General features: G+C 51.7%; 5 protein-coding genes across 5 annotated transcripts; 4 read left to right on the forward strand and 1 right to left on the reverse strand.

The window, feature by feature from the left end:
- Positions 1 to 206: 206 nt before the first annotated feature.
- On the forward strand, positions 207 to 3888 carry PV10_03927 (uncharacterized protein). Its single transcript, XM_016368440.1, has one exon. The coding sequence runs from the start codon at positions 1110 to 1112 to the stop codon at positions 3585 to 3587; it is 2478 nt and encodes an 825-aa protein (XP_016224228.1). The 5' UTR covers positions 207 to 1109; the 3' UTR covers positions 3588 to 3888.
- A 464-nt stretch (positions 3889 to 4352) lies between these two features.
- Positions 4353 to 5938, forward strand: PV10_03928 (uncharacterized protein). Its single transcript, XM_016368441.1, has 2 exons — positions 4353 to 4641; positions 4694 to 5938. The coding sequence occupies exons 1-2, from the start codon at positions 4426 to 4428 to the stop codon at positions 5723 to 5725; spliced, it is 1248 nt and encodes a 415-aa protein (XP_016224229.1). The 5' UTR covers positions 4353 to 4425; the 3' UTR covers positions 5726 to 5938.
- Positions 5939 to 6052: 114 nt separating this feature from the next.
- PV10_03929 (uncharacterized protein) lies at positions 6053 to 10131 on the forward strand. The gene is made up of 4 exons (XM_016368442.1): positions 6053 to 6537; positions 6613 to 6697; positions 6748 to 9062; positions 9114 to 10131. Exons 1-4 carry the CDS (start codon positions 6358 to 6360, stop codon positions 9612 to 9614), a joined length of 3081 nt encoding a protein of 1026 aa, XP_016224230.1. The 5' UTR covers positions 6053 to 6357; the 3' UTR covers positions 9615 to 10131.
- Positions 10132 to 11230: 1099 nt separating this feature from the next.
- PV10_03930 (uncharacterized protein) lies at positions 11231 to 14517 on the forward strand. Its single transcript, XM_016368443.1, has 2 exons — positions 11231 to 12028; positions 12084 to 14517. Exons 1-2 carry the CDS (start codon positions 11809 to 11811, stop codon positions 13328 to 13330), a joined length of 1467 nt encoding a protein of 488 aa, XP_016224231.1. The 5' UTR covers positions 11231 to 11808; the 3' UTR covers positions 13331 to 14517.
- Positions 14030 to 14659, reverse strand: PV10_03931 (uncharacterized protein; the record flags this gene model as incomplete). Its single annotated transcript, XM_016368444.1, has 1 exon — positions 14030 to 14659. The coding sequence occupies one exon, from the start codon at positions 14657 to 14659 to the stop codon at positions 14030 to 14032; it is 630 nt and encodes a 209-aa protein (XP_016224232.1).
- Between the last annotated feature and the right edge of the window lie 918 nt (positions 14660 to 15577).

Consider the following 15577-nt stretch of genomic DNA (forward strand, 5'->3'; position numbering starts at 1 on the left):
GTCGTCTGAGGGCCTCAGTATTTAGTGGGTGCTACGGACGCCTAACTCGGGTGCCTCGCCTTAACTGAGTTGTCGAACGCGTCCGCGCCTATCAGCGGTCTAATAAGTAGGGATGTTCCTTCCTCTTTCTTGTCTGCTCCGACGCGCTCCTGCTGCTTTGGGTTTCTGGGGCTTCCCCATTTCTTCATTCCATCACATCCCACCACACACCACCCACGCCAACCAACCAGCCAACCCTTCATTCCACCAACCAACTACTGCCATCCCTATGAACCAACTGATCAGTGCGCCCAGTTGCCTACGCTATCCTCTGAAGTCGTCGATCTAACTGAGCAAACCCATCTATCGTGCCATCCTGTTCCTTCAGCACTATTGTCGAGGAAGAGCCATCTTTCCAACCCTAAGATCCTGAGATCCTCAGATCCTCAGATCCCCAACTTCAAGCACTCTCTCTTTCTCAAAGTTGCAGCCTCTCTTTGTTTCGCTGGCTCACTTGCACGCTTTGAGTCGAAGCTCCAGATCAGGATTCAAGTTGATCCTCTGCCGTGTCCACATTTCACATCTCGCATTTCATCTCGCATCTGACACAACTGGGAGTCACGGGCCAATCACCCTTCCGTCGCCAACCATCATCCCAATCGTAATCCCTCAGCCTTCCTCACCCTACCAACAAAGCCACATCCTCCACCAATATTCTAACCTCGTCTGCGCGAGACCACCTCTCTTTCTACAGGCAAAAAGACATACTTTCGCTGAATTTTGTCTTCCTCTTGTCGGATTCAGCGGCCTGCGCCTGTGTCCTTCCGCGCTTGCTCTTTCCTCGCATTTCCATCACCGGTCTTGCCGCCCGCACACCTTCACCACTCGCGATTCCTCCCCAGCGACGCAACACTTTGCAAACACCGCGACAAACCAAACCAGACTAGACTAGGCCACTGTCGTCACTGCAGCTTTCGCACCCTGGGCCACGCTAGGCGCAGTGCTGGGATGGCTTCATCCAAGTCTTGCGCATGACTTGACCGATCCTGCCTTATCGGCCCTCCAACACCTCCATCACTGCTGCCCTGACGGTCTGGCGATGGACCATTAGCGTGGGCCATTGCGACAAAATGTCCAGCGGTATGAACACAACACCTTCAACTCATCACCGTCTGTCAACATTCAAACACTCGTCGACCGATATCACCACCCATTTAGATCATCGCATCTCCCACCTCACCCATTCTATTCTACCCCGACAACCATACCTCCTCTCCGTCCCCTCAGACATTCCTTACAGACACAGTTCGAGGTTCATCAGTAATTGGTACGAAGGCACGCCTTTCGATCCATCAGAAGAACAGTTGCAATACATCAGTTTCTTGTCTCACCAGGGTGACCACGAGACCTTGCTGAAAGTTGAAGGCGCCTGGGCCGACGATTACGGCAACCGCATCGAGGACGAGGACCTCTCCCCTCGTACCGTTCCAAATACCGGCGAAACCACCCCGGCGGCGTCGACTCATCGCAAGAAAATCAGTCTCAAAGACTACAAGACAAAGGCGCGCTCCCCGGACTCCTCCCGGCCTCCCACTGCCACTCGCTCTCCCCAGATTCATACCAAGAGCCCGCTCCCGGAAAGCAAACCTCACGATTCAGAGAACCAAGTGACACCGGCCCCGGTGTTAAAGCTCGACTCAGCAGCGGCAGTTTCCCCAAAGCCGTCAGCTCAGCGCGAATCTCAGACACGACCCGATCGTAACTCTCAGGAATTGCGCACATCAGACACTCCTAACGCGGCAAAACGAAGGAAATTATCGCCGCCCTTCGAGGACAACCGACCAATCAAGATGCCGACACAGGTCGAGTCTCAGTCTAAGATCTTGAAAATGCCACGCCTTTTGTCCCCAACTCTCCCCTCCCCTGACACTTCCAAGGCGATGCCAGATCTCCTATCGCCGCTGTTGCCCGCATCCCTCACCTTGGCCCTGTCTTCTCCCTCTGACACACTGTCCCTGGGTAGTCCCGCCGTTAACCCTCAGACCCGTACAGATCCTGTCAAGGCCATCCTTGCGTCCGCCGATCTCGACAGTTCGCCCGCCTTGAGAAACGGTCTCCCGCCTTCTGTCAACAGAGTTCGGTCTGATAGCCAGCAGTCAACTAAAGACTCTACTGTCGGAACCGCAAAGCCGGTCAAGGTTGCGCTGCCCGCCAAACCTCTTTCCAAACCTCCCCTTTCGAACGGTGCTCGACCGAGCCCGGGACCGAAGCAACATATTGTCGTCCTCAAGTACGGCAAGAAGAATCGCAAGTGGGTCGAGGGACTGCTCAAGTTTGCCTCTCGGTCGAAAAAGGCTCTTCTCAAGAATGAGGAGGTCCCTTCCAAGGGAGCCCTGGACGCCAAACCCAGAAAGGATCTGCCAGCGCGGGATGTGCTCGATGGCGTGAACCATGCCGATGTCAAGCCAAAGACACAGCCGGCGCGACAGGATGAGACAAAGTCTCGCGTGGAGAGGGATGTAAAACAACGCAACGTACTTGATGCAAACAGTTCCGACAAGAAGCGCAGGGGAGGCGATAGCCCTCCTACAGCCATCAAAAAGGTCAAGATGGAGGCCGAGGGTGACAAAAGACCGTCCACTCCAAACCCGTCTACAGGAAAGATACCATCAGCGACTTCCAAGTCCACATTCTCTACGCCCAAAAGAGACATCAGATCAGCGGCCATGCGAAGGGTCGAGTCCACCGACGGTCTGGATGCCCCCACTCCCACCGGCGAAAGAGGGCGCCTGTCGACACCCTTGGCTGCCCCGAAGCCTTCACCCCAGCCTCTCACCAGCAGTGTCAGCCGAGAGGAAGAACGTCAGCATTGGGTGAACATGCACACCAAGTACTTTGCGCTAGGTCGAACTATTAAGAATGAAGGAACCTCGCTCGCACCATCCCCCAACGACGATGCTAGTACCGGCCATTCTCCCAAATCACTCGCTCTACTTGTTGAGGCACTGTTATGTTTTATGATAAATTCTGCGGCCCAGGCTCAGGCCAGGCCTAGAAGCGACGCAGGATGGGCGACCATCATGCCCTATCACACTTTCGTTTTTCGAGCCTCTCGGAAATACCCTCGCGTCCATGGTCTGGTTGTCCAGCTCGGAGCAGTCTGTCGACAACTCAGTCACAATTTCGACATGGACCGACTCGCTCGAGACCCACTGCCTGAGGACTTTTGCAATTCTGCGCCGACGCCGGGAAGTGATGGCAATACCAAGACGAATGAGGATGTGGAAAGATACAAGAAGCAGTACCTCAGGTTTCGGGATGAGCTCGTGCATAATGCTCGTTGCTTACAGACCGCATGGCTTGACGGACCTCGCCTTCTCCCGCATGAGATCTTAAAGCGTGATTTCCCAGCCACGTGGTCAAAGAGAATCAAGGACTCGGCGCAACGCTTGCAAGACAAGCCGACCAGCACTCACATCCCAAAGGAGTACTATCTTCCTCTCGATGTCAACACAACGGCCTTTGAAGCAGTGCGATATGGTTTGGCGTTTCTTCAGGAATGGGCCGAACAGGAAAAGATTGACTGGAAGACCAGAATTGACCTATGATTAGTTTGGGGTCAAGACGTTCACATTTCGGACGTGGCCCAATCGATTGCGTGGAAGGCAGATGAACAGACGGCCCGAATCCAAAAGTACAGGAACTTGGTGCCTGACGTTTGTGGCGGGATGGACTACATTCCGATATGATACCCCAAAATGATTGATATTCGAGGATCTGCATAGCGAGGTGGTGGATGGAGATGCCACTGGGGTTGTTAGCCAGTAGACATGATCACCGTCATGTGCCTACAATATTTGCTAAAGACATGGACCTAACCATACTAATGCTTCAGTTTACAGAATGCACAATACATGTGTCTAAAATTGCTTGTGGTCCATCTGATTCGTGAATATTAGTCGCGGGACTGTCAATAAAGAGAAGCCCACCACAAGTACTCCGTAAGTACCTCGGGGATATAAACTTGATAGTGGTCCTTCTGTAATGCCCCCTAGGGTGCTTGGCTGGAGACCTTCGGCCCCGTGTCCAAGGCTTGACGGCCTACCTGTGGGGGGAACTCCAACACCGTCTAGGCTCTGAAAGCCCTTGCGTCGGCCTCGGAAATTTTGGCACTTGTAAGCGGGCCAAGGATGTAGAGGCGTCTTTATCAGTCATTGACCCCAGTACAGTAGCGACAATTATTATATAAGACCTTAGGTAAGGAAGCTCCCCAGAAATGTCGGATGGGAAATATGATTTTCCGCCCTCAACTCTTCTCTCCTCCACCTTTCGCAGCCGACCAACATCGTTTGGTTTTCGATCCAGTTTGGCAACACCCATCGTCGCCCGCACCAATCGACTTGTGCGTGAACAGCAAGGACACGTGATGGATATAGGGGTAATACTATGTCCCTTGATGATGATCCTACAGATTTCGACGGCTCCTTAGGCATCCTGCCAGTCGTGCCTGTTGGCACCGAACCACCCGTCCTCAAGGATCCAAGAAGCAATGCTGCCACAGGGGCTTCGGCTGCCGGTGTCCGGGCATTCTCAGCTCAGGCTGTAGCATTTTACTTCCGGGCTCCTGTCAAGGCCTTCTTTCGCACACGTGTGGACTATCTGGTAGGAGGCTCCAACTGCATAGCCCGTAACCCAAAGACTGACCCTTTTGCAGGCATATGCAAAGTCGATAAGCCCAGATCTGCAGAAAGGGGCCTTTTCCTGGCGCACGACTACGCCTGGTCTCCTCGCCAATGCCATAGGAAACTATGGATGGAAATTTATCCCGGAACAACTGCTCCCACCCTTGGCTGCCAATATTGCCGTGGGTGCCGCTCTCTATACTTCCTATCTCCAGATCCTCGCAGCCCTACATCCACCCTCGGCCCATGCTACCAAGACCGTGTATCCTCCTCCACCTCCGACTCATACCTTCGTTGCAGGTTTTGCTGCTGGCTCTATTCAAAGCGTCCTCGCCGCTCCTCTGGATGCCTTGCAAGTCCGATTTGACAGAAAAGGCCCCGCATATGACAACAAGACCATGTGGCAATATAGTCGGGGTAAGCTGCACGAGATCGGAGTCCGAGGCATATTCGCTGGCTGGGGATTGTCTTTTCTCAAGGACAGTTTTGGCTCAGCCTTGTTCTTTACCACGTTTGAATATATCAAAGCACAAGGTTATCTCAGATTTGTAAAATGGCATTATGGCGCCCTGGAGCAACCGGCTGTCGACAAATTGGCCAGGCAGAGCGGTCTTGTTGCCAGCGAGAGCCAACCTACAGCCACCATCCGCCCACACTACGCTCTGGAACCCGCGTTTCTCATGCTCGCAGGTATCACCGCATCGGTCACACAGCAGCTCGTTTTGTTTCCTCTATCAACCCTGCAAACGCTACATTATGAGAGACTCGAGGTACTCGACCAAAAAGCAGCCCAACTTCACCTGTCCACGGCTCCCAGCAGAGGTCGGATGCTCCGGGCTTATTATCATGCGTATCAGGAGACCTGGAGACAAGCCACCTCTCAGGCCCTGCGATTTGGTGGTTTGCCGCGTTGGCTTTTTCGAGGCTTCTGGTGGTTTACAATCCGCCAGGTGCCGAGTACCAGCGCCGGCTTGATCATATTTGAGTTGGTCAGAAGGAAGTACGGCCTGAGTGGAGAGGTGGTTAAGATTAACGAGGATGGTTATGATATCCTCTTGACTTGAACTATGATGAGTTTTGTCAACCCGCTCACACAAAGTACCATATGTACCTCTTCCAGTCGGGGAGTTAGCCTCTCAGAATGATGATAGATGAACGTGTGGGGTGATCTCTCACACATGATCATATGCACTTCAAGAGGTCCGCGGTGAATGCTTCTATAGGGTGCGACTGTCTGCGTCAACTACGAGCAAAAGCGAAAGTGAAACCGCCAGGGCAGGTTGAGCGAGATAATTAAAGCAGCAACACCAGGTAGTCATTCACGTGACCGTGCCACCAACGCGTCAATGGAGAAATTCCACCCACGCTCTCTCTGCCTGCGAGGTCAGGATCGCGACCAACTCAGGTGGTAATAACCACGTCGAGACTATCGTCTTCTTCTTCATCACTTCACTCCTCGCGTCCTGTTTTGAACTTGGGCAGTCTACTTCTACCCTCGTTAACTTCCCCCTCTATCTCTTCACAACCTTTTCCTTCGAACCTCTCTTGATATTTGACCTATCCGTTTTGACTTCTTGATCTCTCCCCGCAAACCTAGCCGCAATCCATCCTTTTGTCACTCAAATCGCCTTGATCATCCGCCCTAGATCGACTTCGCCATCCTCCCCCTTTGCCTCGATCTGAGGCGCCAATCATCATGGCCGACGGCATCGTCATCAATGCCAAAAACTTTCACGACCGCCTCGCTTCCCTCTATAATGCTTGGAAAGCCGATAAGCGGTCATCCGATGGCTCCTTCGCTGGTGCAGATTCCTTAGCCATCATCACGGGCAAGCCTGATGAGGAGACCGTCTATCACAAGAACAATGCCATTCATGTAAGCGATTCCCTAGCTTACGTCTCCATCTCCCGCAACATCGATCTCAACAACTCACTAACCATCCCCCGGTAGTTCTGGCTTCTTGGCTATGAATTTCCTGCGACCCTCATGCTCTTCACGCAAGCCGTGCTGTACGTCGTCACTACGGAGAAAAAAGGTATGGTCCCCACCTAGACCTCAACCTGTCAAGCCTCTAACTGTGCTTAGCAAAACATCTGTCTGGCGTTAAAGATGGCAAAATCCCTATCGAGATCATTACCCTATCCACCAAGAATCCGGAAAGCAGAACTCAAGCCTTTGAAAAGATCATCGATCACATCAAGACTGCAGGCAAAAAAGTTGGCGTCATACAGTCACCTGAAGTCCACGGGCCATTCCCAGAAGAATGGTGGAAAACGCTGGGTGATATCTCCAAAGACGTTGAACAAGTCGACATTTCAAGTGCCATCTCCTCTGTCCTCGCTCTCAAAGATGAGACTGAGCTGCGCAATATGCGCACTGCCGCTCGCGCGGGCAGCGCCCTGATTGCCGAATACTGGGTCGACGAAATGTCACAAGTCCTCGACTCGGAGAAGAAAGTCAGCCATCGAAATCTGTCCAACAAACTGTCAGGCAAGATCGACGACACAAAGTTCTTCAAAAATGTTGCCAAGCTCTCTGGCGACTTCGACAACCAACAGTTGGACTGGGCTTACGGGCCTATCGTGGAAAGCGGTGGAAAGTACGATCTGAAATACATCGCACAAGCCGACGACGATAACCTACATTCAGGTTGTATCGTCGCTGGATTAGGCTTCAGATACAAAACCTATGCCTCTGTCCTCGCTCGAACATATCTGATTGACCCAAGCAAGTCGCAGACTGCCAATTACAAGCTTCTCATGTCAGCCCATGCCGCCGCATTGAAGGAGATCAAGGACGGAGCTTTACCCAAGGACGTGTACAACAAATCCCTTGGGGTGCTCAAGGCAAAAAGACCCGATCTTGAGAAGCACTTTGGCCGGGACATTGGAGGGGCTATTGGTATCGAGGTCAAGGACAGCAAAATGTTGATTAATGGCAAGAATACCAAGCCTTTGAAGGACGGCATGACCCTCAGCATCACCACTAGCCTTACCGACCTTACCAACGACAAGCCTCAAGACAGCAAGGGCAAGCTCTACACACTGGTCATCACAGATACCGTTAGAGTCACTCGTGGTGACCCAGTCATCTTCACTAAAGAGGCTCCCACCGATCTTGATTCAATTGAATTCTATTTCAAGGACGATGAGGAAGACACCAAGCCCAAACAAGAAAAGGCAAAGAAGCCAGGGTCAAGCGCAATCGTGACTGCAAATATCAAGTCAAGCCGATTGCGGGCTGCGAATCGAACGGACAATTCAAAGGAGGAAGAGGAGGCCAGACGCCGTGAACATCAAAAGGAGCTGGCGGCGAAGAAGCAACGAGAAGGCGTAGAGAAATATGCAGAGGTGACGGGAAACCTCAACGGCGATTCAGAGAAGAAGTTCAAGAAGTTTGAATCGTACAAGCGGGATGGGCAACTCCCTCCACGGGCCAAGGACATGATCGTATGGGTGGACCTCAAGGCCTCGACTGTCATCCTACCCATCATGGGCCGGCCTGTCCCCTTTCACATCAACACCATCAAGAACGTCAGCAAGTCGGATGAAGGCGAGTACACGCACCTCCGGTTCAATTTTCTCTCCCCGGGCCAGGGGGTGGGACGAAAGGATGACTCGCCATTTGAAGATCCTACGGCGCATTTCATCCGTTCATTGACCATTCGGTCCAAGGATCAAGATCGGTTGTCAGAAGTTTCGGCGCAAATCACCGAGCTCCGAAAATCTGCTGTTCGGCGCGAACAGGAAAAGAAAGAGATGGAAGATGTGGTGGAGCAAGACAAGTTGATCGAGATCCGCAACCGTCGGCCTCATAAGCTTTCTGACGTCTATCTCCGACCTGCACAAGACGGTAAACGTGTGCCTGGTGAGGTAGAAATTCACCAAAACGGTCTTCGCTACCTGTCGCCATTGCGTAACGAGCATGTCGACGTGGTGTTTTCCAACGTCAAACATTTGTTCTTTCAACCTTGCGTGGGTGAGCTCATTGTGCTGATTCACGTGCACCTCAAGAATCCTATCATCATTGGGAAGCGCAAGAGCAAGGACGTTCAATTCTATCGCGAGGCCACAGACATGGCGTTTGACGAGACGGGCAACCGGAAACGAAAACACAGATATGGGGATGATGAAGAATTTGAACAAGAACAAGAAGAGAGGCGACGACGAGCGGAGCTCGACCGTCTATTCAAAGGGTTCGCGGAGAAGATCTCTGATGCGGCCAGAGAATACAACATTGCGGTGGACATCCCCTTCCGAGAGTTGAGCTTCAATGGTGTCCCATTCCGCAGCAACGTGCTCATGGCTCCCACGACGGACGCGTTGGTGCAACTGACGGAACCGCCATTTACCGTGATCACTCTTGATGAGATTGAAATTGCACATCTGGAACGAATCCAGGTAAGTGTCGACTTGTGTGAGAGGAGAAATGTTGTCTAACAGGCAGGACAGTTTGGGTTGAAAAACTTTGACATGGTGTTTGTGCATAAAGACTTCTCACGACCACCGACGCATATCAATACGATCCCAGTGGAATCCCTGGACCGGGTCAAGGAATGGCTCGACAGTGTTGACATTGCATACACGGAAGGACCTTTGAATCTGGCGTGGGGAACGATTATGAAGACGGTGACGACAGACCCTCACCAGTTCTTCAAGGATGGAGGCTGGTCATTCTTAGGCACGGACTCGGACGACGAAAACTCGGAAGAATCGGAGGAGGAATCGGCGTTTGAGATGAGTGACTCGGATCTCGCGGCGAGTGAATCTGAAAGTGAGGACGAAAGCGAGTTTGACGACGACGCCAGCGCGAGTGATGATGAGGGCGAGGCCGACAGCGGGTTGAGTGACGAAGGCGAAGACTGGGACGACATGGAAACCAAAGCCAAAAAGGAAGACCGAAGAAATGGCGCTGGAGATGACGACGACAAGCCGAGAAAGCGGAAGCGATGAGCTCATGAGGCTTTAGTTTGACACAACGGTACAGGTTTCTGCTTTGATGGGCAGACTGGAGAAGAATGAGCACAGCCCTTTGTCATTGCGAGAGGACAACAACATGTGCCGTGGGACGAGGGACGAGGGACGTTTGCCCAAGCGGGTTGCAGAGTGATTATGTTCCTGGAGCTCCCAGAGGTGCTTGGATGCCTGTATTTTAATTCCTACACGAATGACAAAAGCGAGATCCAGTCTGGAGGCAACTAGCTCTGGAATGGGAGATAGCAAAGTGGTCCAAAAACGATTGCGTCTTCAGCCTTTGTTCTACGTGGACCAGGAAGACAAGAGTGTTGACCCAATTCTGATGACCATCGCTTCTAGTCGGTTGAAGCCGGTCCTCAAGGATTGCTCAACAGTCAAAATGAGCGCCTGATTGCTGACTTTGACGACAAGGACAAGGACAAGGACAACGGGAATGACTACCCAAGGTGCGAGAAACGAGGTTTTCTCATTGGCCGCGGGTTCACTGAGAGAGAGAGAATGATATGCTCTTGAAGGCGTGAAGTCGACTGCGTCGGAAAATCATTGTACCGGGGCTCCGTTATTACATAATCATGTATTCAGAAGCGGTGCCATGGCTCCCAGAGATTCACATGCTTAGCCTGGACACATCACACACGCACATGCAAATGGACTATTTGTATCCGTAGATAAGAAATCGAGAAAAGTCCGGATCCGCATTGCCAAAAGAGAAGATGGCTATAATCATGGGAACCTCGTGGACCGAGTTGGATCACCTGTAAATGTGAACCGTGCATTTCATCAATTATGAGCATTCAACGCCTGGTTTGAATGGCCTGGATTACCCGAGGCAGGAACGAGTTGTGTGTAGCAAGGGATTTTGGTGACTTTGGGAAGGAAAGACCTTGCAAGCTGGTAAGATGGCACTTGCATCGAACTAGCCAACCCATCCACGCAGTTGATTTCTGAGTTACAAATCGCTGCCTGCCTACGGAGTACTGTAGATAATTGATCTGGCAAGTGGGCAGTCGCTTTCATGTTGCTTTCAAGCAAGTGCTACCCAGTGATATGGTTCTCCTACGAACTAAAAACTACTCCTACTGTCCATGCTCCTTGGATCAACCCAACCTGTCACCTGGGACCGCCAACTCTCCCGAGTCCCGACCAGAAAACAGGTACCGGTACTATGACGGACTAATTTGGGCACTGACCAGGCCGTGTGGAAAACCGGCATCTTCGTACCGAGGGAGTGCATGAGATGGGTCAAACCCTGGGGATCCTTGCATGGGTGATGACTCGTGGGTTCAAGTTTGGACGTGGGCATGGGAGCTTGGTCTCCAGAATTTCACCAATCGGAGGCTGATTATTGGCTAGGAGGGAAGAAATGGATCAAGCATGTGATCATTTCTCATTTCCAGAAGATCATGACTGACTTTGGGTCTCGGCTTGTGCCAGAACTGCACGCACTGTTCTTCACTGGCAATGCAGAACACCGGGAAGAAGTGTGAGACTCTTGAGAATGGGTGTTTAAGACTAGCAGACTGGGCGACTGGTCAAAAAGTGGAAATGTGGTGGTGGTGCCCCAGGCTGTTCCTTACCCCCTGCCTGCCTGTCTGTCTTCCCACCATGATGGGTATTCACCTGCAGGCTGCACTTATTATTAATTACTTGACTATCATGTGGCACTACTCCGTGTAAGTACCTACTCCGTAAGTACTGGGCAGGCACTGGCAAGCACCCACAGGCATTTCCATCACCACTGTCTGCATCACCCTCGGGCTCCAAGCCTCCCTGCCCTCTCCCCATCCCCCCCGAAAGGCGTCCCAATCCTCATGCCCCCAAGGCATCTTCACACTCCTCACCACCCACCCACGGCCACACCTCTTCTTATTCTCAAGCAATATTCTAAACCACTTCTCCAGACTTCAACACCCTCTTTTCCAAATCACTCTCTCATCTTCACTTCACCCTCTTCGTAGGGTCTATTCTTCTCACAAAATCTCCCGCATCATGTAATGCGCGAGCCTGTCTTGTTGAAAAGTCCCTCCTTACCTCGCCCTCACAACCTCCGCCTCGAATTCAGTCAACCCCCAAGTTGCGCCTCACCGACACCTCCTCCTCCTCGGCCACCACACTTGACAACCCACACAGTCATTCTCTAGGCCATAATTCCTATTCTTGCAAGTCAAATATGGACTCACAGTCTCCAAACCCTCCTTACGGCGCCCCTCCACCCTTCTCACCTCCTCTCTCCGCTCACCGATCATCCACCGACACCGCCAAACATGGCTCTATCGATGTCGATGTCTTCATGGCAGATCATGAGCGTTCTACAAGAGCCGCCTCTGTTCTGTCAGGCTTGTCTGCCGAGGACATGGAGGCCGCAGAAACCCTCAACAGCCTACAGCACCGTATGCCGTTTGCTTGAGCGCATTTACCGATTCCATTGACTGACATGTGCTGCAGAATTCCACCCTCCGAGGCAGAATCCTCCTACCCTTGTCCAGACTCAAACCACTTTCGACTCAGACCAATCCGAGCCCCTTCTTCGACTCTTCACCAGCCAATACCCTCTGGCAGGCAGTCTCCTTAATGGCTCGCTGTCCGCATACAAAACCACGCAGTCGTATATTCCAGGCGCCGAATGGACGGAACGAAATGTCGGTCTACCTATCGCCGGCACTGTCGCCAGGATTTCTGGTGTGGAAAGCAGCCTGAGATGGGCTCTCAAACCCAAGCGCGATGGAAGGACATCGTCCCACAGCCTTCAATCACCCGACGTCGAGAAAGGTTACTCCGATGTCATTCCCGCCGAAACAAATCGTTCTGCCCACCACTCCTTTCCAGAAGGTCTTCCTGAATACAACCCCGGTGACAGATCCCCTCCTTATTCAGAAAATCAAGTCATGGCAAGATCTCGCGATCGCCAACCACCACCTGGCTGGCGTCAACAACTTGTCATCTCCACGAGTGGCCTCGGTGTCGCCATGAGTGATGAATCCATCCGAAGTCTGCGATTTTGTCTCAGCTGGCTACGCTGGGCCAATGGTCATCTTGGCGAGGCCATCCAGAATCTGAAGAACTTGCTCGAACGATGGGACGAAGGTCTCACTCCTGGCGAACAACCTGGGCCAATGTCGGTTGCTAACATGACTCAAACCCAAGAAGAACGCCGTCAGGCCGCCTTGTCTGCTCGAATTGCCGCCCTCAAGGCCGATGTCTTACAGACACTTAAGCACGTTGTAGGGATAGTGTCCAGTTATGCCGGAGGTGCTCTTCCCACCAATGCACGAGACCTGGTCCACCGTCATCTTGTCAGTCTCCCTCAACGCTTCAGCCTTGCCAACATGGCTGGCAACGACCAGGACCTTGCCTTGGATGGAGACGAAAATTCCTCCGAAGCGGCAAAATCAGGTCGACGAGTCATGCTTCTAGCACAGGAGGGGCTGGACATGATGACACAGGTCAGCCGAGTCGTCAACGACACCTTGGTCAGTGCCGAGGGCTGGTGTGAGAAACTGGGCCGGAGGACTAGCTCACACAGCCAGTCACAGCCACAGACCCCGCCATTCCTGCCCACCAAGGCTGGGGAAAAGCCCGTCGACGGAGCTCGTCACACCAACAACACCCTCGCACCGAGTGAGAAGACCTTGGAAGGTCTAACCATGGCAGTCTCACGATCCAGCGCGGAAGACGTTGTGATGGAAATGTAACAGTACTTGGATCAGCTGGTTTGCGACAAGATCCTTTTTTTTGTTAGGTGTTTTTTCTTATGACCATGACGACGAATGACGAGTTTTCTGGTTGTCGGACTAAGCCTTGAAGTCGCCTGCCGATACATGAGATCAGCTAATGACTTTCTGTGGGGGTTAGAGGCCATACACTCGGTGGCAACATAGCCACAACCACACACACAATGGAGCGACGGGTAATGCGGTATTCATACTTTGATCTCAGCCGAGGAAGGCGTGTTAGAAGTTCAGAGGAGAAAAGTTCAAGCCGGTTCAGTTGTGCTCAAGAACTTCAAAGTTCGACCTATTAAACACTGCAGATACCTCTCAAAAGGTTAGGTACATGACATGATTCTGTAGATGTACACAATACTATGTCTGATGTTGATCTTTTGAGGACAGACTATATGAATACCAACTGTGATGACGACAGCCAACCCTCAAGCTTGTTTGACCGGTTATCAAATGTCATCCAAAGTTCAGGACCAGCTCGGCAAACAGGGCACAAAACGAGTGATTTCTCGGTCAACATCACCATATCTTCTTCTCGATGATAAAGCACAAAATCCAGAGAGCCAGCAAGCCAGAAAGACCAACGTCAGGACAGCGATCTCACCCCAATGCATTCGTCGAATTGGAGTTCCAGAGATTCGTCCTCATCGTCGTCCTTGTCGTCGCCTTCTATGGTAGTCCACGGGGTCCGATCTCTCTGCGCCTCTTGATGGATGCAGCGTCTTCTCCTGAAGCAAGACGGCGAATGAGATCCTCAGGGTCGAAATCCGTACCAATTGGATTCTCCGCGAACTCCTTAGACGCCATGAATTCATTAGCTTCTTCGGCTGTGTCGAAATTATCGACCTGGGTCTCGATCTGGTTGCCGTCGGGGTCGGTGTAATAGAGACTTGTCGTGGGGCCGTGGTTAACACACCACGATGGCACCATCCCTAAGGCTTTACGTTGTTGATATCCCAGCATTAAATCTTCGAGAGTGTCGAACGTGAAGGCGGTATGCTCCAATCCACTCGACCCAATTACCTTGGGCTGTGTCCCTGGAAACGCAATGAGGGCGATTCGATGGTGCTCTTCGTCATACCGGAGGAAGCACAGCATGTCGTTCTCGTAACTCGCCTCTGCTCCCAGGAAATCCTTATAGTATTGCACCATATTTCGAAAGTTTGCCGTGCGCAGCACTACGTGCGCCAACTTAGATGGGCTTTTGACTTTTTGGGCCATCGTCTGAGAGTATTCAGATTGCTGTGTTTTGCTGATTGAAATCGCAATGGTAGCATGGCCGACATATGAGCATATCATTGCTGGTGTTATATAGGCATATCTACTGACAATATAAGCTGCTGACTCCTGTGAAAACTAAACCCCCGCATTACCAACTCTGTCAAATCGTGGCCACTCTCTTTTGGTTCGGCGCATAGAGAGACCATGCTCGCACTGCGTCATAATAACCTTTTCACCACTTGCTGGCTTACACTCGATGGTTGTCTATATGACTCAGCTTATCAGTCGTAGTAGTTGGGGGCATCGGTGATGTGAGGATGGTCAGACTAGACCGCGGTAAACGAAGGTGTTGACGGCGAGGAGATTCCGTTTCTGGCAGAGTGAAGATGACCTTGATTGCGTTCTTTGATTATTATATTTTATATTACACCCCCATTTGAGTGAAGCCACGTAACAAGAGTGGCTCACTCGAATATCCTCTCTCACTTAGCTGGTCACTTCATTCCTCATATTGTAGGTCCAGAAGCTATCTAGCGGTTATGCTCTTTCGACCAACACAAGTAGTAGTGGGGATATCCATGGATAGAACCCTTCCATAGGCTCAATACCAGACAGGCATGCGCCAAAAGCAGGATTGTACCGTACAGGTCAAAATGAAGTGTCCAAAATATATGCGGGCATGTCTCTCCCCATGGGGAAGCCATTATCCTCCTTAGACTGGTGGCTTGCATGAATACGCTTACACCTCTGGACTTGATGTGACCCTGGAGTGGCTCACATTTCAGAGTGCAGCTCACACTTCCGTTTCTGGAACTGCACTAAATGCGGTAGCGGGAAGAGACCCTTTGTCGAGACATGCTACACATCAGCCATTTCCGCCGACAATTTTACAGAACCCTTCTCAGCCAAGGATGCCGTAGGACATATTCGTACTGGTACAGTCAACTTTCAAACAATGCTCAATCGTAACACTAGGGACACTAGTCACATCATTTA

The sequence above is a fragment of the Exophiala mesophila genome (assembly GCF_000836275.1).
Source record: "Exophiala mesophila strain CBS 40295 unplaced genomic scaffold supercont1.3, whole genome shotgun sequence".
NCBI classification, from domain to species: Eukaryota; Fungi; Ascomycota; class Eurotiomycetes; order Chaetothyriales; family Herpotrichiellaceae; genus Exophiala; species Exophiala mesophila.